Source organism: Aptenodytes patagonicus, chromosome 27 (assembly GCF_965638725.1).
Source record: "Aptenodytes patagonicus chromosome 27, bAptPat1.pri.cur, whole genome shotgun sequence".
In the NCBI taxonomy this organism is placed as follows: Eukaryota; Metazoa; Chordata; class Aves; order Sphenisciformes; family Spheniscidae; genus Aptenodytes; species Aptenodytes patagonicus.
This window is the reverse complement of record NC_134975.1, coordinates 2,017,569-2,043,614: the sequence shown is the minus strand read 5'-3', so window position 1 is coordinate 2,043,614 and position 26,046 is coordinate 2,017,569. Positions and strand designations below refer to the sequence as shown.

Sequence of the window (26,046 nt, the reverse complement as noted above, 5' to 3'; positions counted from 1 at the left end):
GACTACCCTCGGTTTTGCGCTTCTCAAGCCTTTCTCCTTCGCTGGACCGGAGGATTTAAAAAAAAGAGCCCAGTTCCCAGGAGACACCCCTGCACTATTGTCCTTGGCCTGATGAGTTCCAGATGTTCCCCCAGCTCCTGGGCTGAGCCTGGATGTCCCACGGGGAAAAATGCTGACCCAGATCTGCGGCTGCCCGTGGTGCCTCCTGTCATCCCGAAATTGAAGATATGATGGTGAACGGCCCCAATTTCAGATCTGGCCTTAGGAGACAAAACCAGGCTTGGCTGAAAAGTGGTGTCTGTCCAGCTGATGAGCTGTAACCCACTGCAGGAAGCAGCAGCAAGTGCTTGGGCACACAAATGGTTCTTTTAAATTTTTGCTTTTGCTTTTTTCTTAATGTTTTTTAACTCAAACCAAAGGTGTTTGAAAGGGCAGCCCTGCGGGCAGAGAAATCATTTCCCCATGCAAAATGTGCTGTGACAATAAGGGGCCATCTCACCTGAAAGGCGGAAACCAATAGGTCACTCCTTTGTTCCAAGAAGTGGAAAAAAATAGAAAAGATAACAGAAACAGCAACAGCAACAATAAAAAAACCCAAACCCTCGCTGAAGGCGTAAGCTGAAAAATATGGCAACAACTATATTTTTTGCAACACCCCACTTAAAAAATCCTGTAATGACTCATAATGACCCATCCAACTAAAACCAGAAGTACCGATGACCTACCCGTCAGCTTTTAGCATCCTGCTAACAACATTAAAAGCACTGGTAAGGAGAAGAGTTTAGCACAACCAGCTTGAAGGAGGAAAATAGGATCTTGCTTTACAGGGAACAGCTGTCTTTGCAGAAGGTAAGTGCCTTTTCCTCCCTTCTTTACTACCAATCTCTGAAGAAATTAAACCAGAGAAATGAAAGTGCTTGCTGATAGGCAACCAAAAGTCTGATTTTCAGCAACTACAGGGTGGGGGCTGGCATTTTACTCCCCCGAACCCCTAAGGCATCCAGCAAAGAGAAGAAATGTAACACTCTCATTAGTAACTCTTCTGAAGGTGCTTGTCTGAGCAACTAACGGTCGGGAAAGCTCTCCAGCACTCTGGTGATAAGCTCAAGATAGAAATATTGCTCCTCGCTAGAAAAGGGGAGGTTTGTGATAAAGTTTATTGCAATGAATTGTACCTTTACACTACACAAACCCGTTCTTGCGGCTGTGTGCCTGCACCGAAGCAAGGGTAGACGTGCCGAGAGGTAACTGTGAGGATGCAATTTTCACACGCACCCATCAAAATGCTGCCCAGACGCCTGCGAAGGAGGTTGTCTGATGCTGGATCTGTCCCATGCCACGCTGCCAGCGCTCCCGCAGGGGCTGGGGAGGTCAATGGCGATTGCAAGCCTGGACATTTCTAACCTGACTTCTGCCTTCTCCAGAAAGACAAATGCAGATGGTCCGGTGGCTGTACCTCTCCGGGCTGGTGTTTGCCGTGCTGATCCCGGCAGGGTGGCAGAGGGGCCACAAGGACTTGGATGACGTGTCCAGGTACAGGGCGTTGGCGGAGCTGGCCCGGGGAGATGGCCGGCGCAGGCAGGGGCTGTCGGAGCAGCTCAGCCCTCTCCGTTACCGCTGCTGCCAGCTCGCCCGGCTCTGGGGCTATTGCAATGTGCCTGTTTCTTTTGTATTTATCCGGAAAAGCTCCCTGCTGGCTCTCTAGCAGCCCACGCAGGGCCATTGCCATGTGTGTCCCCCCAGGATTTCTCGGCTGTGTCAGACCAGAGACGGGCTGCACGGGGACACGCCGGGGCAGAGCCAGGACGGGGCAATGCTTTGGGCACGGTGCTGCGCCCCCCTCTGCACCGGCAGCCGCGTGGGAGGAAAACACTTTGGGGACCTTCTGCCAGGGTGAATTTGTGAAAAATCAGCTCTCCATCCTGGAGCTGGAGGAGGTTGATCTAAACCTCCGGGTGGCACCACGCTCCCTCCCAGCAGCGGCAAGCAGGGACTGGGGTGGAGGCATGAACCCAATGCAGCGGAGCAAAGACGTAAGGCAAATAGTATGGGATAGGATATTGCATATAGTTGATGTCAGGAGCAACCCTGGCCAGGCTTGGCAGACCCCCCTGAAACCAAAAATTATTTTTGTGTATTATTATCGCTTTTCTGGAGGATGCTCCACACAGTAAAGTACTTTACAGGACACAACCCCTGTTCCGGGCACCTCCTGCAGGGAGGAGCCAGGATGCCACCATGTGCATTGAACCACGTTTGCTTCCCCCATCCTTCTCTCCCGAGCAGAGGGCAGTCGTACGAATCCCAAAGCGCCCAAAGCTTCACGGCCAACCTCAAGCGGCACTCGGAAGGCACCTTCACCAGTGACTTCACCCGCTACCTGGACAAGATGAAGGCCAAAGACTTTGTGCACTGGCTCATCAACACCAACCGGTACAGGTGAAAAGGGGAGAGGGGAACGGGACCACGCTGGGAAACAACCTCCCACCAGGCCACGAGCCCCCGATCCCAATCGATAACGCGGTTTTAGAAGTTTTCTCTCCATGTGTTTTCTTATTTTCAGCAGCTCCACGAAGAGGTACCTGAAGGAGGAGACCCACAGCATCCCCTTCCCAGCTGTGTTCCCACCGCTCGTGTGAGTCATCTCAAATAGCAAATGCAGTGAATTAAAGCCAAATAAATGAGTAATTTTAAAATGTAGCCACAAATCAGTGGGTTTGGTGCAAAGGCAGAATGCGGCTCCCTATGCCTGATGCTGCTTCTCATTTTTGCTCGCTCACGTGGGTTGTCTTGTGTTTATTTGCAATAAAATAAGACAAGGAGAATTAAGCTATTTGGGGGGGGGGGGGGGGGATTTAATAGTTTACAATGGGATGAGGCTGTTTTGTTCTCACCATGCTTTGTTCTGACGTTTTACGCGTCATTTCAGTGTTAATGTGGTGGGTTCATTTGCATTTATAGGGGATAGTATCATGTTTCAGTTTCCAAGTTGCTGTTGGTCCTTTGAAAATGAGAAAATCACTGTTTCAAAGCTACGAAAGTGATTTTAGGGGGAGCTTCTATTCCGTGATGCTGTTCGGTGTTTGTTTGCTTTTTAATTTTAAGGTACAATTAAATGGCAAATCAAGGCATTGGCTTTCCAGCACCATCAGCCTGGGGATGTTGGATGCCTCCACGGCCAGCAGTGATCAGATGCTCTACAGAAAGAATTTATCCATCACACAGAGTCGCTTTAACCCTTTTGGTGTTTCCCAGTCACTTCCTCCTAAAGATTGCACCCGTGGATCAGCCTTCCCTTCAAACCTGGATTTTTCCAGCTTAATTTTTCGCTGTAACCATTCGTGTGGAGCTGCAGATATTGCAGCTTTCCCTAAATTGTAATAAAACCTTTGCTAAATCTGGCAGCTGGTTCCTGGCGTCTCCAACCCTACCAAGCATCCCACTGGGATTCCACGTGCTGCTGGTCCTGGGGGATTTCGAGGCACCAGGTTATGACCCTGGCTTGGCTCAAGGTGCCCCGTTTTTCTCTAAATTTCTTGAGGTTTAGGTAAAAGGGGAATCAGAATGCGCCTGCCAGACCCCACAGAACTGCACCAGAGGGGATATTGAAAGAAATTAAAAAAAACCCCCAAACCTATATGAAAAATAATGAGAACCTATTTGGGTTTAGTTTAATGCTAATTAATTTTATTGCAAGTGCTCCAAAAAAAATCCAAACAAAAAGCAGGGAGGAGGAACTGCTCGCTCCGGATGGGGCAATTTCTATCTGGTGCCGGCACCTTCACCCCCCGGTCCCATTTCTGAACTCCCTGCACACCCCCGGGTCTGGCAGAGGTGACATGTGTGACACTGCTGTCCCCTCCCTCCTGCCACACAGAGCTCATTGCACTTACTTGCAGAGAAAAATAAAAAAGAGAAAAATATTAAAAGGATATAATTAAAATTTTTTAAATCTAAAAATAAATTCAAAATACATTCTAAATAAAAATTTAAAAATTAATAAATAATCAAAACCCCCAACCCACTAACTTCAAATCTTTCCCCAGTCAGCTGGTTCCTGACCCAAAGCCCCAGGGAGATGGATTTCCCCCATCACCTCCAAAACCCCCCTGAAAAAGCTCCAAAGACGCCTCCGACTCCTCTCCACCCTTCAAAAGACACGGGAGCGGCACAGCGAGACAAACGAGACTTTTATTGTATTGTTTTCCCATTACCTTCAATGGGCAACAAGAGAAAAATCAAAGACAGACACGGCTCTGGCAGGGGGAACCCCCACACGGGACCCACGAGACGGCGACACGGATTTATGTTACCTGCGTTTCACAGAATGAACCCGCAATAAATCAAGTTTAAGAAAAAAAAACAAAAAACCCAAACACACAAAGATTCAGAGTGATAAATAACACAGATTTGCTTGATGGATTTTCCCCCCCCCCTCGGTTTTATTTGCAACACGGAGCGTTTCCGAACTAGATCATCTCTTACAATAAGAGAAATATATTTCAGCATCTCCAAAACAAAAATAATTCCTGTATTTCTACAGGTAGCACACTGGGGGAAAAATAAAATAACAAAAAAAAAAGTGCCAGCACCTTATTTATTACCTTTTCACATCTCTTTTTCCCCCCCCTTAGGGATTCCATGCGCTTCCTTTTAGGAAACTTTTTCAAGGGGCCCACGGGAGATTCGCGGAGCTGTTTTAAGGCACCAAAGATGAGGAAAACGCCCAGCACCCATCCCGCATTGATGGGAAGGGGCTTGGCTGCCAACTAAAGCATCGCCGGTCACTTCAAGGGGGGTTTTTTGAGTCCTAAAGTGACTCCAGGAACACCTTTGAGAGGGTTTGTACCCCCCCGTATCATTTTCCTCTGCACAAGGAAATATTAAATCCTCCCAAAATAAGGAGCCGTCCAGGGGTTTCTGGTGTCTAAAGGGGGCAGGCAGCCGTAGCGCCGGGACTCACAGCCAGCCCAGGGGCTTACAACTACCTTTGAGATGGCCCCGAGTCACGTTATGAAGCAAGACCTCAGCTTTCATTTAATTCAAAAAATTAAAATAAAGAAAGAACAAATGCTAGCCCTGTAAACAGCAAAAGCAAAGCTTCAAATGGAGAAGACGACTGCGCTCGGGCACGTCGAGGAAGCCTGCTTCACTTTTTCAATAAGCAACTGCCAAGGCAGCTGCCAACCTTTTGCAGCCCCCTGAGGCCAGGGGAGATGCAGACCCCCGCAGAGCTGGACCCAGCCCGCTCCTCATTAAAACCGGCATCGTTTCCCTTCCGGGGTGGGTTTCTTTCTGTCTTTCTTTCTTTCTAAGCTGGAGAGATGCCAGGCACATGCTGAAAACAATCCCAGCCCCTGGCCCGGGACCCTACCAGGAGGGAGCGGAGTTCAGCCCGGCTCTCTCCTCTTAAAGAGAGGAAAATCAAAAGGGAAAAACAAAATTCTCCTCTAGTAGAAGCCCAGTAAGTCCCTTTTAGGGGCAGGGCAGCCGCAGGACTGCTACCACAACCACCCAGCGCCGCACCCACTGCGGTTCACGGGCTTGATGCTTATACCTCCACGGGAATTAAAGTCTATTTTCCAAATGGTGGAGAGATCAGGGATCTCCTCCACCGGGACCTTGTCTCTCTGGGGAGGGAGAGACAGCATGTCGGAGCAGCAAGCGCAGTCCCTTCCTCAGAGCCAGGCACAGGAAGGCAGCGTGGACAGGACGGGCATGGGCACCACGGAGGAATAGCAGCCAGAAAACCCAGCCTTTGCACCTTTCCCTTCCTCCAAGCCTTTGCTCTTTTGCCTCCCCTCCTTCCTGAAGAGCTAAACCGGTTTCCTCCCCCTCCGACACTCACCACGCCACGCTGGCAGTAGTCACACTACAGTTTGCAAAACCCCATGCCGTAAACGCCGTCTCATTTTGGCCCGGCTTGGTGATGTGCCGCTTTCATCCTTCCAGAGCAATTTGGTGTTTTCTTTTCCCCACCCCTTTGCACGGAGCAACACCTTGCCGTTGTCGGTTTGGGTTGGTTTGATGCACGAAAAGGCTCCCGCAGCGGATGGGACAAGCCGATGGCAGGAGGGTTCGTGCATCCGTCCCAGCTGGGCTCGGGGCACCGGTTGCAGACGCCAACAGCCTGGAGCACGCGCTGAGCCCACAGCAAGGTGGAGGGCTGCAAGGGGACCTTTTCTTCTGGGCTGTCCTCTCCTCCCAGGCTCCATGGCCACCCGACTCAAACGCACGTGCCGGGGCTGACACCGCAGCCCAACAACCCCCCAAAAGGCAAAGAGAGCACGAGAACCATCTCTGCTTAAGGAAAGTGGAGGAACAACGGAGGGGGCAGCCCAGGGGCACAGAGCCCCAGCTGTGTGCGGTACCTGCCCGCTCCCATGACCATACAGCGTATTCAAGGTTTTCGATTTTAAGCGCTCCCTTATATTCAGTTTACAGCCAGGGGACAAGAAGGTGGCATTTCTGCATTTTGCAGCTTCCAGGCTGATGGCAGAGCCAAAGCAAAAGAAAAAAGGAAAAAAAAAAAAAAAAAAGAAAGATGTAAAGCCGGAGCGCAGGCAGCAAGTGCTTTTCCTTCGCCTTAGCCCAACTGCTCGGACGCTCTTTACGCTGCCCCGCCATGGAGAGCATCCCTCTCGCACCAGTGAGAGACCTAAGAGTGAATTAAAGGCAGGATGCCAAACCAAACCAAGAACCTGGTCGTGATGAAGAAGAAAGTGGAGAATGCGTCAAATAGAACAGAAAACGGTTTTGTACATTCAGAGTTTATATTGGGAAAAAAGAGAAGGGAGAGGAGGAATTAGATATTAAAAAAATAGCACTGAATGATAAAGCGGTAGCAGTCCCTCTACCACTACAAAACCGCAACAACACACACACGTACACACGGAGGCTTAACAACACTGAACTCCCATTGACTGTGATGTGCGCCTCAGTTTGCTGGTCTAGAGATACTGAATGCCTGAAGCACACCAAGGATAACTGAAAACATCTGCATGGCTTTAATGGGAATCCGCCAGTTGGAAAAAATAACAAACAACAGTTTCTCCCCGTGTCTGCGTTGGCACATCCCTGAGTCACGTTCTCACTCCTCTCCTTCAAAGCCAAGAGTCCTAAACGTGAAAACTGGGCGGGGGAAGAAAGAGAAAAAGAGGGAGAGCATCATCAGTGGAAGACCTGCCGGCTGCTGCTGATTCGGCCCCGTTCGTGGGACCACCCCGGCAGAGAGGAGCTGGTTTGCATGCCACGGTCCTCGCTGCCTCTTCCCAGGGAAGGGCCGTTTGCTCGGCCTTGCCGGCCAAAGCACGGGAAAACCGTAGGCACGCGCCATCGCTTGCAGAGGAGCACGGTCACGTTCACATGCAATCCTTTACCTCTTTCCTCCCCGGATTCAGACCGTTTCCGTGTTCATAGGGAGAGCCTGCCAGACGGTCGTTTTCGACATTTCATCCGAGATATTAATCTCGGAAGGATCAGCCCTGCAGGAAATATTTTACGTAGCAACCCGTGATTATGGGAACTGATGCCAGCGAGTGCATCAGCATCAGCAAGAGGAACAGGGGGACCCGCAGAATCAAAGCTCGGCATAAGCACGGGAGGTTTTGCTGGATGAGGAGTTTTGGGAGGCAAAACTCAGGCAAGCCTGAGAGCTGCAGAGCAGCAACAGCTCCGCAGCGGGCTCCTGAGCCACTGCTGCTACAGATCATGCCCGCAACTCCTCATTTTGAAGTGTGAGGGTCTCCAGCTACCCTAAAGTCACTGACGACGCAAGTTTTGGGGGTCAATCGTGAGCTGCGCAGCCACTCTGCTTGCGGCCAGAGCCCCGCGATCACCTCCTGCAGCCCTGCCCGTATATTTGACTTTCCCCACCAACCTGAGTGCTGGTTTCTATGGGATGCTCAATAAAGATGCAGGTGGAGAAAATTGTGCCAAACACCTTCAAACTCATCTTGCCCGGGGTCCTGGTGCTCGGTGGGGCTTTACCTGTCACGGTGTTGCCTTGGGATATCCAAGTCGCTGGTCTTCCCCAGCTGCAGCTGAACGGAATTTGCAGCAGCAGCTTCCATCATCTTCTGGGACTCCTGACGTAAAAAGGGGACAAATCAAGCTCTCTGCCTTTGGGCAAAGTGGAGATAAACTAAACACCCCGTAAAAACATTCTGACTCGTGGCAGCTGCAGCTATTAGTGCAGCAGGGCAAAGACCTTTCACTCCAAACATTCTGGAGGGGTTAAAAAACCATGACAAGCAAGCCTTTCCATCAACATAATAATAATCTTAATTATAAAGGAATCATTCTAAAAATTATACCTCTATTCAGTCAAGCTCACTGCTAATTTAGGGGAAAAAAGGTTAATATGTGGGATCCAGGTTATTAGGATCGATTTCTATGGAGCTCTGATCTTCCCCCAACACCTGAAGACAAGCTGTGATAGGAACAGGCAATCTCACAGCCCGAGGCAGAGGGCCAGCCCCGAGCACCCAGCAAGCTTTACCTCTTCTTCTTTGGCTTCATTTTTGGCATCGTCCAACTTCTTCTTCTTGCTTTCTGGCATGAGGTCATCCAGAAAGCTGAGCTCTCGCTTTGAGAAGCAGAAATCCATCACTTTCCGCACAAAAACGAGAGCCAAAACCTTCACGAATAAGAGGGAAGATGCGGTGAGGCCAGAGATGATGCTCCATCTCCCTCCAGCGCTGCAAACATCCCGCTGCCAAGCAGCACCGGCTCTTACCATCATGGGAAAGATGATGGCAGCACGGGACACCTTGATGGCCCAGAGCAGGACGAGGCAGATCAGCTGGATCATGGTGAAGAAATGCACCTTTCGCAAGGGGACGTGCCGCAGGTAGATGAAATCCGGCTGGTGTTTCGCCGGCATCCAAAACAGCTTCAAGCGATCGAAGAACTGCAAAACAAAAAAGTGGAAAAGTTGCCACCTTGGCACTGTGGAAAGTTTCTGGCCCTCTTGAGGCGTGGAGGGAGTTTTCAGGATCTCGCCTGCAATGAGAAATCGTGGCTCCCACTATCTTCCTCCTGGGAGCAGCACCCGTCTTCCCTCCGCTCCACCTATCAGCCAGCTGGCCCATGAGAGCTGCCCACCAAACTCCAGTTATTCCACATGATTCTATTATTGGCATTTCTCGGCCCTCTGAATCCCCCAGCAAGGATTTCCACCAGTGGCAGAAACTGCCTTCCCTTTGCACGGAATTCCCCCACTTGCACGTAACCAAACACTGACCTGCCCTAAGCCGTGAAACAGAGCGCGCTGAACTTGCCTGGTCCTCCCAGCCCTACACACCTCCTGTGCCTCCACCAAGCTTTTTCTTACGCTAAATATGTTCATTGCTTGCTTTCGGAGAGGTTTGTCCCCGCTCCCACTGCTTTTTCCCTGCTCCTACGCAGATGAAATACCAGGGAGCAGACATGCTGCACGCTGTGAAAAAGTCCCTACCTGAATTCCTCGGAGCGACGACACGCCCATGTAGAGAAAGACACCGTAAAGCACAGGCATGGGTATAAACTGGAAGAAAAGAAAAAAAAAAAAAAAGAAGGCCACAATTTCTTTTTTTAAATTGCATTTTCAGTATTACCACTCTCCTCTACAGGCACTGCCTAAACTTGCCTAAAGCCTTCCACAGTTTCCACAGGGTTAGAGATGTGCCGGATTTTAACCGGCAGAGATTTTGTGCGTGCCAGCGAGCTAATGCTCTGCTTTCGGCTGAACTTTTGAGATACGTTTTGTCAGAAGAATGCCATTTTCCAGAAAGGCTGGGGGAAAATAGGTGATTTCACCCATGCTACCATATGCCGCGTTCCGTGACGGTAGAAAAACATTTCTACATCTTCTGGCGGCAACACGCCAAAGCGACGTGCCTCCTTTTAGCCTAGAGAGGAGATTACCTTGTGGGAGGAACAGGCAAGGAAGCCCGTGGGGATGATGTCAGTGTGTTTAGCTACTGGGAAGGGCTGTTCGGAGGCATTTGCGGGGGCAAACGGCAACCAGTAAAGTGCTGCCTGTTTGAAAGAGAGCAGACGTACTGGTCTGAAGAGGCTGCATTGTAACCCGTACACACGGGTGGGCCTGAAAGACACCTGAAAACTAAAGCAGTTGTCTTGCTCGCTTGCCTCGAGCGCACCAAACTGGGGTCTGAAGGGCTGGAAAGCATCACCGAGGCTGCTTCCCACCGTGGGTCAAGCCCCAAGGTTTGGGATCACCTCCTCCTCCGCTCCACAACTACTCAGGCCTGGAGAGAGGGGACTATTTTTGTATAACCTCCAAAGAAGCTTGTGGCTGTTGGGCGTTCCGCATTTCCCTCTTACCTTTAACACAGAAGTGAAGAAGACAGAGCAGCCCATGAGCACAAAGATCATCAAGCCAGTGACTCTCTGCTCTCGTATCCCCAAAAACTTGGGTTGTTCTCCTGGAGCCGAGCACTCAGACTCCACTTTGAGGCTATTCACGTGGGTGATGGACAGGACAGTCGCAGCCACAAACCAGGGCAGCCCCATCACAGAGCACACCCCGAGCATCACAGCCACCACAAAGAGGTCCAGGTGGTACCCGCATCCTTTCTGCAGGCAGCAAAACAAGAAACAGAGCATCCCACAGCACAAGAGCCAGGACCACGTCGCAAGCCAGACTCAAACCCTACTCGAGCTCGAGTCAACTTCTTGAAAATTCAAAACAAGACTTGGAGACAAATAAGGAGGTATCCAGGCTTTGCGCAAGCACCTTGCGTGAAAATCTGGCCGGAGTTCAGACAAAGTGGATTTGGAGCGTTTGTGTGGTATCTACTTCCCCCCAAAAAAAAGACCCCAACCAAATTCACATTTTTTTCATTCATTCATAAAGAAATTTCCACCACTGGCAAGCAAGCTGTGTTCTGTGCAAGTAAGAGTTATCCCTGGCAGCTCATCAGACTGAGTCGTTCCCCCAGCTGCTGCTGACATTTTAAAACAAAAACGCTCTTCTCTATTGCTCCAAGATGAATTTGCTGCTCGGGAAGATTGCTCATCTGAACTCCCCTGTCGTTTGCTCCCTGTGGCATCATCAGTCCAGGAGAGCATCCTGCCACGCAGCCTGACGTTGTCCCAAACCACTGCCTTCACAAAGCTTTTGGAATAGGAGCTTCTCCCCAGACCTGCAGCCCCGAGCGGGTTGGGGACGGGGTCGTCTCTTGCAGCCCCTTACCTTCAGCCTGTGCTCCTTCCTGTTCACAATAACGGCAGTGATCTGCTGGTCCATGAATATCAAGATGGTGCAGAGCAGAGCTGGGATGAGCGCAGCCAACACCGTCCACCAAGGGTTGGGTCCTATGGGGTTGATGAACCACCCGCGGTCATCTCTGGTAGGCTGCAACAAAGCACACGCACCAGCATCATCTCCCAGACCAGCCACCCCACTGGCTTTGGTTTTCCCCTCCACCCCTGGCTCAGAGCATCTCCCAGCCCTGGCTTCATGTCACCCTCTCCCATGGGGGTCAGCACTGCCAGCGGCCTCTTCGCAAGCACCTACAGACACTTCTCCTGTAGGTGCCTAGTTTTGGGGCTGTCGCCCTGTTTCCAGAAGGAAACAATGCACTTGGAGGCGCAAGAGGAGATGGTCACACCACCAGCATCTCCCCCAGACTCGGCCCTGTCCTGCCCCGGCCTCGCCTTGTGGCATCCCCAAGGGCTGAAACCAGCTCCGTGCCAAAACACCCCATTACCTTGAACATATGGGGGACGTGGAGCTTCGGTGAGGGGATCCCAACCATGAAGTCGATGAGCACCATGACGACGATGCTGAGGAAAACGGCAAAGTCGCTTACTGTGGACCGTACCTGGGGCGAGAAACCAGAGCTGAAAGGGGCATCGCAGACGGCGCCATAACGTGGCATGGGAAAGTTAGGGACACCAACAACAGTAAGGCTGGTTAACAACATCCCACCGCTCTGAGGACGTGCAGCCAAACCCCTTGGTCAGATACTCTTGCTGTGTTTGTCCCCGTGAGATCGGGTGTCAGACAATGAAAAGAGGTTAATTAGGTGGAAAAGGGTTGTTTTAACTCCAACCTTAAAAACACATTGGAAAAATAAGGAAGCAGATGTCTGCCACTACAGCCACGCTCACAGCTACAATGGGAAGAAGGCACTGAGGCATCATTTGCTCCTCAAAAGGAAGAAACAGTGTCTTTTTCCGTGGCAGCTCCTCATTTCAAGCAACTTTCCCCTTGAGCACACAACGCACAGAAGGTGAAGAAAAAAAAGCAGCTTTGGAAGACCCGATCTCCCACCGCCTGAGCCCAAAATCGCCCTGGGGCAGGTCGCGAGGCAGGTGGGAAATGCTACCATCGTTTTGCACTCCTGCAAATGAGCGAGGGACATCCAAGCTGGTGGAGAGCTTGGCCTTCAAGGTCAGCGTTTCCCAGCTTGACCAAGGGGTGGCAAATACTGCTTAGTGCTCCAGGAAAGCCATTGTGGGAAATGAGTGGGGAGACTGCTGCTGGCCACCATCTTCTACCTACTCTGGTTGGGAAGTAACGGCTGGTTTTAAACTTCTTCAGTAAGCTCGACAGGACAAAGGTGGAGAAGAAGAGGATGCAGCACCAGAAGAGGACATTAGGCGTGTAGGGGCCATTGCGTCCACAGGCAGGTCCTTGAAACTCTCCATGCAAGTACCGACATTCCTGGAGAAACAGAGCATCAGGACACAGAGGCAGGGCACGTGCGGCAAGGAAACCTCAGATAACTCAGGGGGTTTTGAGGACCTTGGTCCAAGATCCGTGACCTTGTAACTGCTGCTGCCGATGGAGATTTCTATGTAAGGAGCAGCAGCAGCAGCTGAACAAGGGACACATCGAACTACACAGAGGAGAGCGGAGAAGAGATGTGACGGGACACCATACCACAGACCCCCGGCACATCCTCCGCTTGAATGGCAGGTAACCATGGCTGAAGAAGACGCCAGAGGGGAAGGAAAGGCTGGAAATTCTTGGGGATAGAGACAGAGGGAACGGGGACGGAGGGCTAAGGCAACCGTGACAGGAAAGGAGAAGAGACAAACCGTCCCTTCCCAGGGGAGGCCTCACAGAGGGGACGTGGCCAAGAGGGGATGACGATGTCCAGAAGAGCCTCCCATGCTATGCCTGGGGCTCTGCTCCCAGCAACAACAGCCCGAGAGGCTGCTCAGACAGGCAAATTTATGCACATAGCCACAGACATTGGATTTCAGCAATGGCTTTTCAGAGCAGCACTAGCACAGTTTCAAGCCCATCACCACCTGAAGGGCTCCGAGTTTTGCACCACGCAAATGCCCCTGGACCCCGTGGCCGCGGCGCGAGGAAGCAGTGGCTCGGGGCACTTACAGTCACCGTGAGGTTTTCCCAGGCGATGCCAGACACGTTGATCTTGTTGCTCTCCCAGAAACGCAGGGTTTCGTTGCTGGGATGGGTCGGTGCCTCACACTTACAGCTGGGAGGAGAGAAGCCGAGACAGGCGTAAGGGAAAGGCGATGGAGGCGCAGCCCTGAGCTCCTGCCAAGGGGCAGCGGCATTTTAGGAGGGAAAAAACCCACTAGTAGATGGTGAGGAAGTCGAGCTTGCTGTGCATGTGCACAGGGTAGGTCTCTCGCAGGTGACTCAGCTTCTCTAGAGCCTCGTAGATGAAGATGAGGCAGATGAGGGAGGCAAAGGCTTCTTCCGTGAAGCGGGTGATGTAGCACACCAAAGAGCTGGCGTCGGTGGCCACCAGCACCATGCAGAAGAAGGCGGTCCACAGCCCGATGCACGCCCGCAGAGAGAGGTAGGAGAGCGTGTACTCCCTGCAAAACCAAAACAAAACGCAAGGCCAGCAAGAGGCTCCAAGCCATGCCTGCCTTCGGGGAAAATCGGGAGCAATGTAGGAGCCTGTCAAGGCTGCGGATGATAAATGCAGTTTCCACAGACTACTCCAGACAGCCTTGGGGCTGTGGTGCAGGGTGTGGACCCACAGGAGGAGAGGCCAATTATTTAATTATCACTAGTTGGCAATTGTCTGGTGTTAACACCTTGGAGGCTAATTGAGGTCAGGTCCCTGTTGTGGAAGCTGGTGCTCTCCCACATCACCCTGAGGCCCTTTCAACACCAAAACCAGCTGGTTTTGCACCCAGTCACCTGCTGCCAGCCAGTTGGGGCTTAATAAGAAATTTCATTGCAGTAAGGATCAAAGTCATCACAACAGAAGGATTGTCACGGAAAACACCCCTTTCACATGGAAAGCTCCTACGTTTTCAATCGAGTCATCACAACTCAAAATATTCCAGCAGAAAACTACCTGGATATTTGGGCAAAATATATTTCCACTTCCAGAAAAAAATCAGGCTGAAAAGTGCCTGGGTTTGTACCCAGAGGGAAGCAAATCTTCCCTCATTCCTAAACCAGAGTGATTTGTCTCATCTTCCTTCTGCAACCCATCTTGGGCATCCACATCCTTGTGGGCTCTCCTCCTCCCGCTGCTTCACTTTCACCCGAAAAACCCCAGACCACCCCATCCAGCCTTCAGAGACCGAGGGCTCTTGCACCACCACGGACTAAAGCAGCAGTGTGCCATGTCTGTGACACAGAAGACAAACTAAATCTAACAACTAACACTGAGAAAAAGAAAAGAAAAACATCTTTTCTCCACGACTGCTGCCTGCTGAAGCCTCGCAGCACTCGGCCAAAGCAGCCAGCCTTACTTGCAGAATTTGTAGAGGATCTTCTCAAACACGAGGACGGGTCCCGTGCTGCCGAGGATGGTGAGAGGCTGGCCAGCAAAGAGGGAATACACCACGCCGGTCATGGACGCGCCCAGCAGCGACTCCATGGCACTCTGTCCGGGCAAGAGAGGCAGCAGTGAGTAAATAAATCGTTAGGGGCGGGGGGGGGGGGGAACCAACAAAGCAAATTCACTGCAGCAAGGACTTTTGCATGAGTGTTATCCTCCCCCATGCCACCCAACAGAGAGAGCTGCTCACTATGTGGCCATTGGTCGCCTCCCCCAGCAGGCCCCCAAAGGTGATGACAGGGGACATGCAGGCACAGTAGAGGAAGAGGAAGGACGCCAGACACTGCAGGCTCAGACCATCCCGAAAGTCGCTCCAGAACCACGGGGCTTTTCGCTTCACATCCAGGACCAAACCTCCAAAGAGCCTGGAGGAAGGAAAAAATAGACACTGTTCTCCTGGAAGAAGGGCCATCACCAGCACAGAGTAACTTGCATCGCTAAACAGAAGCAGTCTCCTTCTCCCATTTTATACCCAGTAGAAGCAGAGGCACACAAAAGAACCCGCCAACAACCACAACCACAACAGACCTAACCTGAGAGCCCATCCCCTCTTCTTGCAACAGTCCCTGGCTTTGAGAAGCAGCAGAGCTCTACCTGGAGGTATTGACACATCTGCTTCCACCCCAAATCAAGAAAACCTGTGTGCAGTGATGCTGTGGCTGAGCCCAGCTGCCCAGATCTCCCACCTGCCCAGCCCAGGGGACCAAGCTGGTAACGTGGAGCCCCTTCACTGAACCAACTAACCCCCAAAACCTGCTAGAAGGGAGGGGCGTGCTCAGGTTTTAGAGGCAAACAGAAAAAAAACCCACCAAACTATTAAAGCTCACACCTTCCTGTCCGCTCCAGTTCAGGACCACTGTGTTTCTCCGCCTTGCTCTGAGAAGCACTGTCATCGAGAGCTCCTGGCACCTTCCTTTTTTCCTGTTACAATGGAAATAAGATCAAGATACGTATTTGAACCACTGGCTTGTTTTGCTGCCGGTCTGGGTAGGTGACTGTGTCAAACTGGGACCTTGTGAACCTGGGCCCCTGAACAGCATCCCCAGCCGTGCTGCCATCCTGCCCGTCCCCCTCGCACCTCCCTCCTCCTCCGCAGCACCCACCTGCGAAGGGACATTTTTCGGGGGCTCGATTCGGATCGAGGGATCCCACTCTCCTGGCGGCAAGACCGTGACCTGATCCAGGAACTCATCGATGCCGGCCACGAGGTCAGCCCGGTTCTTGGCTTTATAGGCAACGTCATGGAAAACCTGCCGATAGGAGACAACCCGGTGAGAGGACAACCCATCGCGGATGTCCTCAGCAGGGCAATAAGCCCTTGGCTAAAGGGGGCAAGATAGTTTTCCCCACAGGTCCTGTTGGAAAGGGCAGGGAATGTTCCCCCAAAAGGAACATCTGCGCATGGTGGTATTTGTAATCATCTCCAGGAGGCTCCCGTCCCCCACGGCACACCACAGCCTTTTGCTGAAAGAGGAGAAGTTGGACCGGCCCTGGCAATGCCACCACTGGGGACAGCGTGCTGGGCACCCGGGGAGAAGGATGAGGTGCAGGATGCACCCCGGGTGGGATTTCAGCCTCCGGGATGGGGGGTGATGCAACTCCGCAGGTTTGCTTTGGGGTGCAAACCAAGGGTGGGCTATTTGGAGAGCTGCGGGCAGCTGGCACAGCAAAGCCTCTTCCTCACTACTACAGAGACAGGGAGAGGTGGAGAAAGCCAAAAAGGACCCGGAGATCTCGCTTAGCTCGTCGCACCTCATCCGTCATGAGAGTAGCCATGGACCTGCCGATCTCATGGTACTGGTGGGCTTTTCCTTCCGGTCCAAGCAAAACAAACAGGAACCTGGGCAAGGAAAACACAGTGAGAGAGAAGAACGTGCCCTTGCTCAAAGAGCACCCAAGGAAATCCCTGGGAGCTCCCAGCCCAGAGCGCGGCTCGAGAGGGGACACGTAGGCTCACCGACTCCGGTGATGAATTTGACATTCATCAGAACCGATCGCAAATCTAGTTTTTGGGCCAACTTTCAGTACAGTTGGCCAGTGGGTTTAAAAGCTACAGCAGGGAAGGGAGAAACGAAGGCAAGGAGATGTGGGTGCGAGAAACGTGCTTGCTCCCACTGGCCTTGTTCCCTTGGGACGCCAAACCGATGCATGCAATTCGATGTTTTCTTGGGGTTTGGTTTTTTTTTTCCCAATCAAAACTTTGTGCTCCTCATTCGGACCTGGTTGGGATGGGAACTTCCGTCATGCCCGAGAGGAGGACAGCCGGGGTCAGGCGGACAAATGCCACGATGGGCTGGCGAAGGAAATCCAGCTCTCCTACGAGCACGTTGGACGCTTCAGCCCCGGTGGGAATTTTCTTCATGAAGTGCAGCTCCGCCTGGGCACGACAAGCGATTTTCAGGCAGTTACCCCAAAAGCAAAGCCCACAGCACTCTGCAGCACACTCTGCAGCCAAGGTTGCAAGAGCAAATCTGGCCCTAAAGGCGTAAGAAAGCCACGAGTGTCTCACCTTGCTGAAATCCATTGCGCTGGCCTCATGGCTCACCCCATTTTTAGCTTCTGCAGTGGTGGGAGAAGGATGAGGGGTGAGCGTTTGGGCTGGTGGGACAAAGAAAGACACTCAGGAGGAGGGACAAAGAGCAATTGGGACGCTTCTCCTTTGCCAGGGCAAGTCTAAAGGGGCCAAAGCCCTGCAGAAACCCTCACCTGCTGCCGAAGCCTGGCAGAAACCCTCACCTGCTGCCAAAGCCTGGCAGAAACCCTCACCTGCTGCCAAAGCCTGGCAGAAACCCTCACCTGCTGCCAAAGCCTGGCAGAAACCCTCACCTGGCTTGTCGAGGACGTGCGGGTCTGACTGCTTCTTGCTCACATCTGCAAACGAGCGGACGATGGGGAGAAGGTTGTTTCTTTTCTTCTCGTTCTGATGGTGGTGCTTCTTCAAAAGGACTTGTCGAACTTTGGCCCGCACGCGCTCGTCAAACTCCCCGGACTGTTCTTGCTGGCCCAGGATCATATCTGGGGATGGCAAAGGGAAATGAAGCCGTCAGAGCAGAAACGCCCCCGAGTCCTGGCCCTCGAAGCCCCCGGGGAAGGCTGTGCCACGCGGGACAGCCTAACGCGGGCTCCGCCTTGCTTCGCAAGACATTTTCATACAGTTCAGCGGTTGCAGCAAAAGCAAGAATTGTCCTTTGCTAAGAAACATCATCAAAGTGCGTATTCACCACGCCGCTAAGAGAGTTATTTCCCAGTCTAAATAAGGCAATTTTCTTGCCCCATCTGGCCTTTCTGCCTGACTCTACACATTTAACCAAATTATAAGCAATCCATAGCTCAGACTTTCCCAGAGTTCCCTTGGCCGATCGACTGCAATTTGCCGAGCCCAGGGAGAAATGGGCTAAGAAGAGCTGCGACTTCTCCAGCTCTTGAAAGGGCTGCATGGAGACCTGCCAGCCAAAGATCATTTCTCCAGAGCTGCTTTTTCAAGGAACTTCAATTCTCTTCCCCACAGAAATACACTGCTTGGTCATCTGCCAGACAAACTCGGCCTTTACAACTCTGAAATCCTGGATGTGAAGGCAAAAGATTAAAAAGAACGTGAGGAAACGGCTTGTGATAAATACTTGATTTGAGGAGGTTCAGCTCTTACGCGGGCTCCGTCTTTCGGAGAGCTACGCCCTGACACACACTCCTTTTTGGCTGGAGGATATTCTCTAATCGCTTCTCTAACCCCACAAATTGCTTTCAAAAGGATCCCATCGTGGAAGAAAAAGCTGGCGTGACTGTTGCACGCCCAGTCTGCATCCAAAGACAACTCACGACTGAAAAACACAGTGGTGCTTCTGGAAAAGGACGTGCCGTTGGGGCAGGGTTGGATTCGGGAGTGAAGGGCACCGCGGCAAACCGAGCTCGGCTGTTCCCGGAGGCATGTGGCGCCCACGGTACCTGCAATCTCTTCAATGCTGTTGGCGCAAATGTCCAGCAGCACCGTGCCGTTGATGATGCAGCTCCTCAGCTCAAAGAGGCTGTGCAAGGACAGCGTGGCCACGTAGGGCTTGCTCCAGCGCTCGCCGCCGTCTTCCACATCCTCCTCAAACTTCAGCCACCTGCGGACATCGGGTGCGATCAGCCCCACGGCAAGAAAACAGCCTCAGCTCTGCAAGCCCTTTCATAGAGCTACGGGGTAGCAAGAGGAGCAGGCTCCTCACATCGCCACCTGCAGCTGCAAAAGCTTTGCGTCCCGGAGAGCGGAAAGCAGTGCCCACGGGTGCTGCCGGCGCGGGGACTCCTCTCCCACCGCAGCCGGCAGCAGGGATTTACCTTGCCGTTTCCTTCCACTCGGCATCTTCGCCCTCTTTCACGCAGATCTCATCCAGCTCGGTGAACAAGTCGTGAGGGACGTGCTGCTCGTCCTCCTCGGTCCCGAGGATGAACTGCACCCGCTGGGACGGGGTGTCTGGGGGCAGAAGACAAAGCCCCGTCCCGTTACCGCGCCTGAATACGGCCCGTCACGCTCACATGCAAAGTGGCCATCGGATCGGCACCAGTTCAGCCACAAATATCGGGCTGGCCCCTCTCCCCTGGGCCACATGGACCTGCTTGCAGAAGACCCCAGTGCCCACGTAGCCCCGAGGAGCTTCGTGAATGCTGTGGCGGGACTTACAGTGGTAGCCCTGCTCCGTCGGGGCAGAGTCCTTCTCGCGCTCCCGTTTCCGATGCTTTTGGCTGTGGGGTCGGTGATGCCGGTGGCTTTGCCTCACCAGGGGCATCCGAACACCCACGTACAGGGTCCGGTGTCCTGCGAAAAAGCAGCATTTGCAGCACTTTCATCATTGTGGCAATGGTTGACGCGGCCGGAGCCCAGGAAAAAAAAAGAAAATCACAGCCCCACATCTGCAGCCATCCAATTCTTCTCCTGACCTCTCCAAGTCAGAAGCAGCTTCTGTGAGAAAACAAGCCATGAATTACCCAGGCCCACGGCTAAAACTCACACCGTGGCCTCCGCGGGGGCTTTCTCCCTCTGTTTAAGAGCCGTAATAAGAAAAAATGTCAAAATAACTGTGCTGCTTTATCAAGAAGCACGGCACGTTTTGCTGCACACGATGTGACACCAAGCAAGGGACGTTGTAGGGACTTTGTGCTACGGGAAAACGCCCTGGGCTGCTGGCCCCTCTGCCAGGATCTCAGCAGAGACTCACCTTCCAACTCCTCCTTCTCATAGTGAATATTGACAACGTTACTCGTTCTTCCCTGGTCAATCACTGCCTCTTCGTCATGTCTCTGTTTAGCAATGAGAAGAAGGTAAAAGTTGGGGCTGCGTGTGTCGAGCTCCCGTACGTCCTCCCGGCCATCATCCACCCCTGCGTCCACGCGAGTCCACGAGCATCTCGCCTCTGCGTGCCTCCTCCTCCTCCTCCTCGTGGCACGGCCCTAAAAACACGGACTTGTAGGAGCTTTTTCTTCCCATACCCAAATAAAACAGCCCATAACATCACCTATATTGTATATAATGTGTGTCTGGAAGTATTCACCACAGGAGGAGAGGGCTGATTGTTTCAGACAAAAAAAAAAACCCTCCTGCTTTCTTCTTGTGGTTCCTTTCGAAAAGAAAAAAAAAGGGATTTCCAAACTGCAAAAAAACCGACCCAAAACTGCACTTTTGATCACAGCAAGTTTCAGTCTCCAAACGTGATACCTGCAGGACTCACTAGATGGCACCTGGCCACAGGACATGGCCACCAACAACCTCCCAAGGCCCTCAAGAACCTGCAAGGGCGAAGCTTCGTCTTTGGCCCAGCGAGGCTCGGGCTTCCCTTGGTGCAAGCGTGCTTTCCATGGAAAACATCGTTTTTCTCGTTGCAAAAGCCAAGGGCTGAGAGCCAATGCCCTCCTCGGCTGAAATACCACTGCCGGCGCTGCATGAAGAGCAGTTCTGCCTTAAAAGCCGAAGGAGAACTACAGGAGCCAGCAGAAAGAAGTCCTTTTGCTTCTCTTTTCCCCCTGCCACCAGGGCTGGGGAAGGGGATTCCCAGGCTGCGTTCAAAGAAATAAAAACCCAACCACGTCTCACAGCCGAGTCGCTACTGCGGCTTGAAGAAGGGCCCCCTGGAAACACTTGGTATCTTTTTTTCCCCTCTTTAGGCGGCACTTTGTCTTTTAATTGCTATGCATGTCTTAAATACTAAGGAAAATACGTCACCGCTGCTCCGTTTCTCCTTCCTCACCTGCACGGACGGTAACTAATCCACGAAAACGAAAATCTTTTCACCCATGCAAAGAAAAACTCTGCCATGCCTCAACACCCTCTCGTTTTCATTGGTTTTCAAATTATTCCTTTATTAAAGGCATCAAGGGGAAGGTTTGGGACTATTGAATTGCTGAGGTTCATCTTTGCAAGCCCGTTGCCGTCATCACGGCGACCAAAAATTGTTCAAACAAAAAAAATACACCGAGATTCACACCCACTTGCTCAAGTTCTGAAACTGAAGTTTGAAGAAGAGCAAAACACCAAGAAAACTAGGGGAACCGGCAGGGCTGTTGGACGACATTCAAGAAGCAAGACCTACACCGTGCACTGGGAAACAGCCCAAAACAACCAAAGCTGTAATTTTCAAGTAAAATTTCAAATGCCGCGCTGGCATACACTGCCCGTTGTACTAATCATGATGCATTAACCATGAAGACTTCTTAAAAAAAAGAGAATAAATAACTTCTTATGATTTAGGCTGAAAACGCTAACGTGAAATCTGCTTTTTTATCCCCCAAACTACTGCTTCGACTCAATAGCATCATCTGCTGCCATGCGGCAGCGACGCTTGGGAAAAGCGCACGCCTCCCAGTCACCGGTTAATTTGACGAGCAAGAGGAACAAATGCTCCTGTCTGGAAATGAGTTTGCTGGTCCCTGAGTACTGATTTCAGAGCCAACTTGTTGCTGTCTCCCCGCCAGCTCCCGGGACTCGCCCACCTTACCCGGCAGCTGGATTATCACACGCCTGTGGCTTTCCCATCCTCTCTCCGATGACAGCCTCCGCCACCCTCCGTCCCTTCTTAGCAACGCATCCTGCTCCCCTCCGCATTTGCCAAAAAACCCCAACCCCAACCTCGGACAAGGCACGGGGGGAAAGGGCTTAATAAAATCGCTTAAAATCGCAATTTCAATAAAATCGCGATTTGAATGAAATCGCCATTTAAATGAAATCACAAACTCGAGCGTGTTACGTGGCTGTCGGAGTGGGAATAAAAGGAGCGATTTGGGAGCCACAGCTTTCAAACGCCCCGCGGGTGACACGGGGAAAGTCTCCTTCTCTCTTAGAAAGCGTTTTCCCTCCCTGCACCGACCAGCGACGCTAAACCTGCCCCTGGCAGCCCTCCCCGGTGCAGAGCATCTCCCCCTGCCCATCCTGCTGCGCTCCGGGGAAGTGCCAATGGCATTTCGGGGAGAGTTTTCCCACTCTCCGGGGGATGATCAGCCCCTGGGCAGAGCCCCGGCCGCGCTACCTGTAACTCTTCCAGAAGGGTCATTTTGTAACCCCCATTCCGGTTCATCCTCACGTCGGTCACCGGTCTTGGGGAAAACTGAACCTCCAGATCAATCCCGGGACACCGGGGTAGACCTCACCGAGAGGAGCTCAGTGGCACCCAGTGTGCACCAACTCCAGAGACACAAAAAGTGACCGTTTACGACATCAGGATCTACTGGATGCAGATCCAGGCAGTTATTTAAAGCCACGCGCCCCAAAACTCTTCCCGCTTGCAAAACTTAGCGGATGGGGAGAAACCAGCTCTGTTCTGAGCAAAAACTATCCAGAAGAGAGAAATGGGGTCTAAACGCCGCACCCTGCCGGGGAGAAAGGCGTAAGCAGCGTTTTGCTGTATTTGAAAGCACAAGCTGCCAAAAGACAAGTGAGGTGCAAACCGTTGTGAAAATACACGTTACGGGGCGGCTCCGACTTTCATCAAAATTGCCTGGAAAATATCAGGGCGTTTCAGGAAGGTCTCGCTTTGGCACGGCCTCCATCCCTTTGGTGCTTCAACAAACCCTCGTTAGCCAGACCAAGTCCTAGCACGGTACGGAAACGTCCAGAGAAGCGACATTTTTTACTCTCCTCGCTTCCTCCAGCTATCTCCAGCTCTACTTTAGTTTCCCAGCTGAGCTAATCCGTCATTTCCATGCTGCAAATTCATTTGCTCTAGTCAACTTCCTCCCCGGCACCGCTCGGCACAAAGGTGAACTGCCCGGCTTGCCCTGAAAGGCGACACGGCGTGTAAAATAACATGGCGAAGGAAGGTGACACCGAGGTCTAAGCACTTAAAATCCCAGCGTGATCCAAGCTCGGATCCCCGCTGCTTGTTTGTTATTTAGTATTAAAGCTTCAGGAGCAAACATAGGAGGAAACGGGACAAGTGGGCACCTCCGGGTCCGCGGCAAGATGCTCCGAGCATCCCATCGCCCTTCCCCGGCCATTGCAGCATCCCCAAAATCGCGGCAAGCCTTGCACGGAGAGGCCACCGAAGGAAACGGCCCCACTCAAAACTCACTCGGTCCCGCCTAAGCCACTCGGATGGACTCGGAGTGGTTGTTTCATTGAGGAAATTGCTGGAGGAGTTCAGGATTTCATAGGCTGCGGGATTTGTGGACCCGTGGGCTTGGGATAGGATGGAGCAGGAAGGAGAGAGGCCTCCGGAAAGCAGGTTATCCCATCCCAGGTTGTGTACCAGCACTCGCTGGTACCAAAACATCAAATCGTCGAAACCGGGCTGGGCAAGGGGACGCCGAGCTTTGCATCGCTCACTTTTGAGTTTTGGAGCAGCCAGACTTCTTCCACTTCACTGTGTCCTAAGCACAAAGCTCCGGCTGGCTGCTTCGAAGCTTGTTTTGTTGGGAGGCTGCAAGTAATTATTGCTTGTAAAAATGAAATCAGAAATCGCTGGAGCAAAGGAGGAAGGTCTTTTTCGACACGGCTACAGCGAACCCCTTCATGTCACAAGCTCGGTGCCTCCTCTTCCCGTGTCCATCTCAAGAAAACTTCTCCAAATTATTACTTTACTGCAATTTTTTTGTCCCAGTGGGAAAGTGAGGGATTTTTGAGTGTTCTGCCTCAGTTTACCTGTCTCAGTGCAACTCCTCTGGCCAAGAAAGAAAAATCTTTCCCTGGGGAAGCTTTGGTGTAATTGAGGGTGAGGAAAAGCACAAAGCAGAGATTCAGGTCCAGCTTTGAGTCCTCCTGGTGCCGGGGGAGGCCGAAAGCATTGCACGAGCAGGCAAACCTCGCATCCCAGCCCCCTCGTCCCATCACACGCAAGCAGGACCGCCTACCGGCAGCAGGAGGGAGGATTAATGTAATTAATCTTGCCCAAAGTGTAATTAATAACACTGATCCCAGTGTTATTATGGGATGAGGGTGACAGCGTGCATGGGGACAAACTGGGGGTCCGCTCTGGTGGTGGAGCAGGACACCCCCTCCTCGCCCCTCTCCATCTCCATCCTGCCTGGAAAAAAGCCACTGTCCCCACAGCTCCCTCCTTTGCTATCGTGGGGGTCAGCACTGTCCCCCTGGGGGGACCCCTCCGGCTCCTGGGCCAGGATTTGAGCCGTGACAGGGACTGGACCCGGGTGCTTGCAACAGGAGGGGACAGGTCTCTGGAGCCCCAAAGTGGGGCTGCGAGGGGGTGACGCAGGTCACAGCCGAGCATCACTAGGACATGACTGTTATCCCTTGCTGGGGGAGATGTAAATTCCTTTCACTCTTTCCTGTGAGCTGTAATTTCAGGGCAGATTAATTAATTCCCCACCTCTCATTTGCCACCAAGAGTAGCTCCTCCAGCCGGATCCCATGGGCGCAGCGGGGGGTCGGGCAGGCCCTCCCTGGGACAAGGAGATGCTGAAAGAGGGGGGACCACCCGGCTGCCTCCTGGCTGCACTCCAGCACCAGGTGCATCCATGCAAGCACCTGGTGGGGACAATAGCTGAGCCCCCCCACCCGGTGAGTGGGTGGTGTGGGGCTCTGTGGGGACAGTGGCCTTTGTCTCCCCTCCAAAGGGCCCGCAGCATCACCAGGGGGTCACATCTTGATGCAGAGGAGGGGACAAGGGGGGCCTAGCGGGGAGCCCCCCAACAGGCATCACGCAGGTGCCTTCCTCCCCTCCTCGCATCCCTCCTGCACCCACCTTGAGCACCCCTTGCCCCCCCCACTTTGCGCCCCCGCCCTTCCGCCTTGCAGATGCCTTGCTGATGCCTTGCACCCCCCTTCAGAGGCCTGGCACCCCCTTGCACACCCCCGGCACCCCATTTTACAGACACCTACTGCCCCCCTTACACCTCCCCACCTTGCAGATGCCCTTCCCCCCCCCCCTTTGCACGCCCCTTACAGCCTCCCCACGCACCCCCCCCTTGTAGACGCCTTGCCTCCCCCATGCACCCCCACCCCCCTGCTCCCCCTGTCCCCACCCCACCCCCAGCCATCGGAAATGCCGCAGTGAGCAGCCGCGGAGCATCCTCCGGCCGCACCGGCGGCACGGCCCGCCCGGGGGTACCGGGCATCCCCCCCCCCGGTGCCGCTGCCCCCCACCTGGTAGCTGAGGATCCCATCGGGCTCGTTGCTGCCGGCGGGCATGGCTGGGCCGGGGGGGGGGGGGACCGGGCTCCCCCCCGGGGCTGGGGCCAGGGGGGGCCGCAGCCGGCTGCAGCCCCGGTGCCGCTCACACCGGCTCCACCATCTCCCCGAGCCGGGGCCAAACCCCGCCCAGGGCCGGGAGGAGGCGGCGGGCGGAGGGAGGAGGCAGGGCCGGGGGGGGGGTCGGGGGGGCTGGGGGGCAGCGCCCGGCGAGGGTGCTGCGGCCCCGCTTCGGCAGGCCCCCCCCCCCCGGGCCCCCGCCAGCATCCTCCCTCCGGCCTCCTCCAGCAGCACCCCCCCCAAATCACCCCCAGCATCACCGCAATCCCCCTCCAGCATCACCCGGATCCCCCTTCAGCAGCACCCCTTGATCCCCTCCAGCATCACCCCCCCAGCATCATCCCAATCCCCCTCCAGCAGCACCCCGATCCGCTCCAGCATCACCCTGATCCCCCTTCAGCAGCACCCTGATCCCCTCCAGCATCACCCCCAGATCCCCTCCAGCATCACCCCCCCAGCATCACCCTGATCCCCCTCCAGCAGCACCCCTGATCCGCTCCAGCATCACCCTGATCCCCCTTCAGCAGCACCCTGATCCCCTCCAGCATCACCCCCAGATCCCCTCCAGCATCACCCCCCCAGCAT

The 26,046-nt window shown here is 53.3% G+C and overlaps 2 protein-coding genes across 2 annotated transcripts; one reads left to right on the top strand and one right to left on the bottom strand.

Moving 5' to 3' along the window:
* The first annotated feature begins 1,432 nt into the window (after positions 1–1,432).
* LOC143171344 (exendin-3-like) lies at positions 1,433–2,639 on the top strand. Its single transcript, XM_076360272.1, has 3 exons — positions 1,433–1,533; positions 2,287–2,439; positions 2,564–2,639. The coding sequence occupies exons 1-3, from the start codon at positions 1,433–1,435 to the stop codon at positions 2,637–2,639; spliced, it is 330 nt and encodes a 109-aa protein (XP_076216387.1).
* A 3,833-nt stretch (positions 2,640–6,472) lies between these two features.
* Positions 6,473–25,406, bottom strand: SLC4A8 (solute carrier family 4 member 8). The gene is made up of 25 exons (XM_076360454.1): positions 25,357–25,406; positions 19,985–20,066; positions 19,450–19,584; positions 19,107–19,242; positions 18,732–18,892; positions 17,616–17,804; positions 17,299–17,387; positions 17,009–17,166; positions 16,542–16,629; positions 15,893–16,039; positions 15,619–15,710; positions 14,980–15,154; positions 14,701–14,834; positions 13,561–13,806; positions 13,352–13,457; positions 12,512–12,673; positions 11,715–11,828; positions 11,198–11,359; positions 10,327–10,578; positions 9,458–9,526; positions 8,738–8,911; positions 8,501–8,638; positions 7,990–8,087; positions 7,380–7,484; positions 6,473–7,131 (listed from the first exon to the last, which is right to left on the bottom strand). Exons 1-24 carry the CDS (start codon positions 25,399–25,401, stop codon positions 7,397–7,399), a joined length of 3,240 nt encoding a protein of 1,079 aa, XP_076216569.1. The 5' UTR covers positions 25,402–25,406; the 3' UTR covers positions 6,473–7,131; positions 7,380–7,396.
* Between the last annotated feature and the right edge of the window lie 640 nt (positions 25,407–26,046).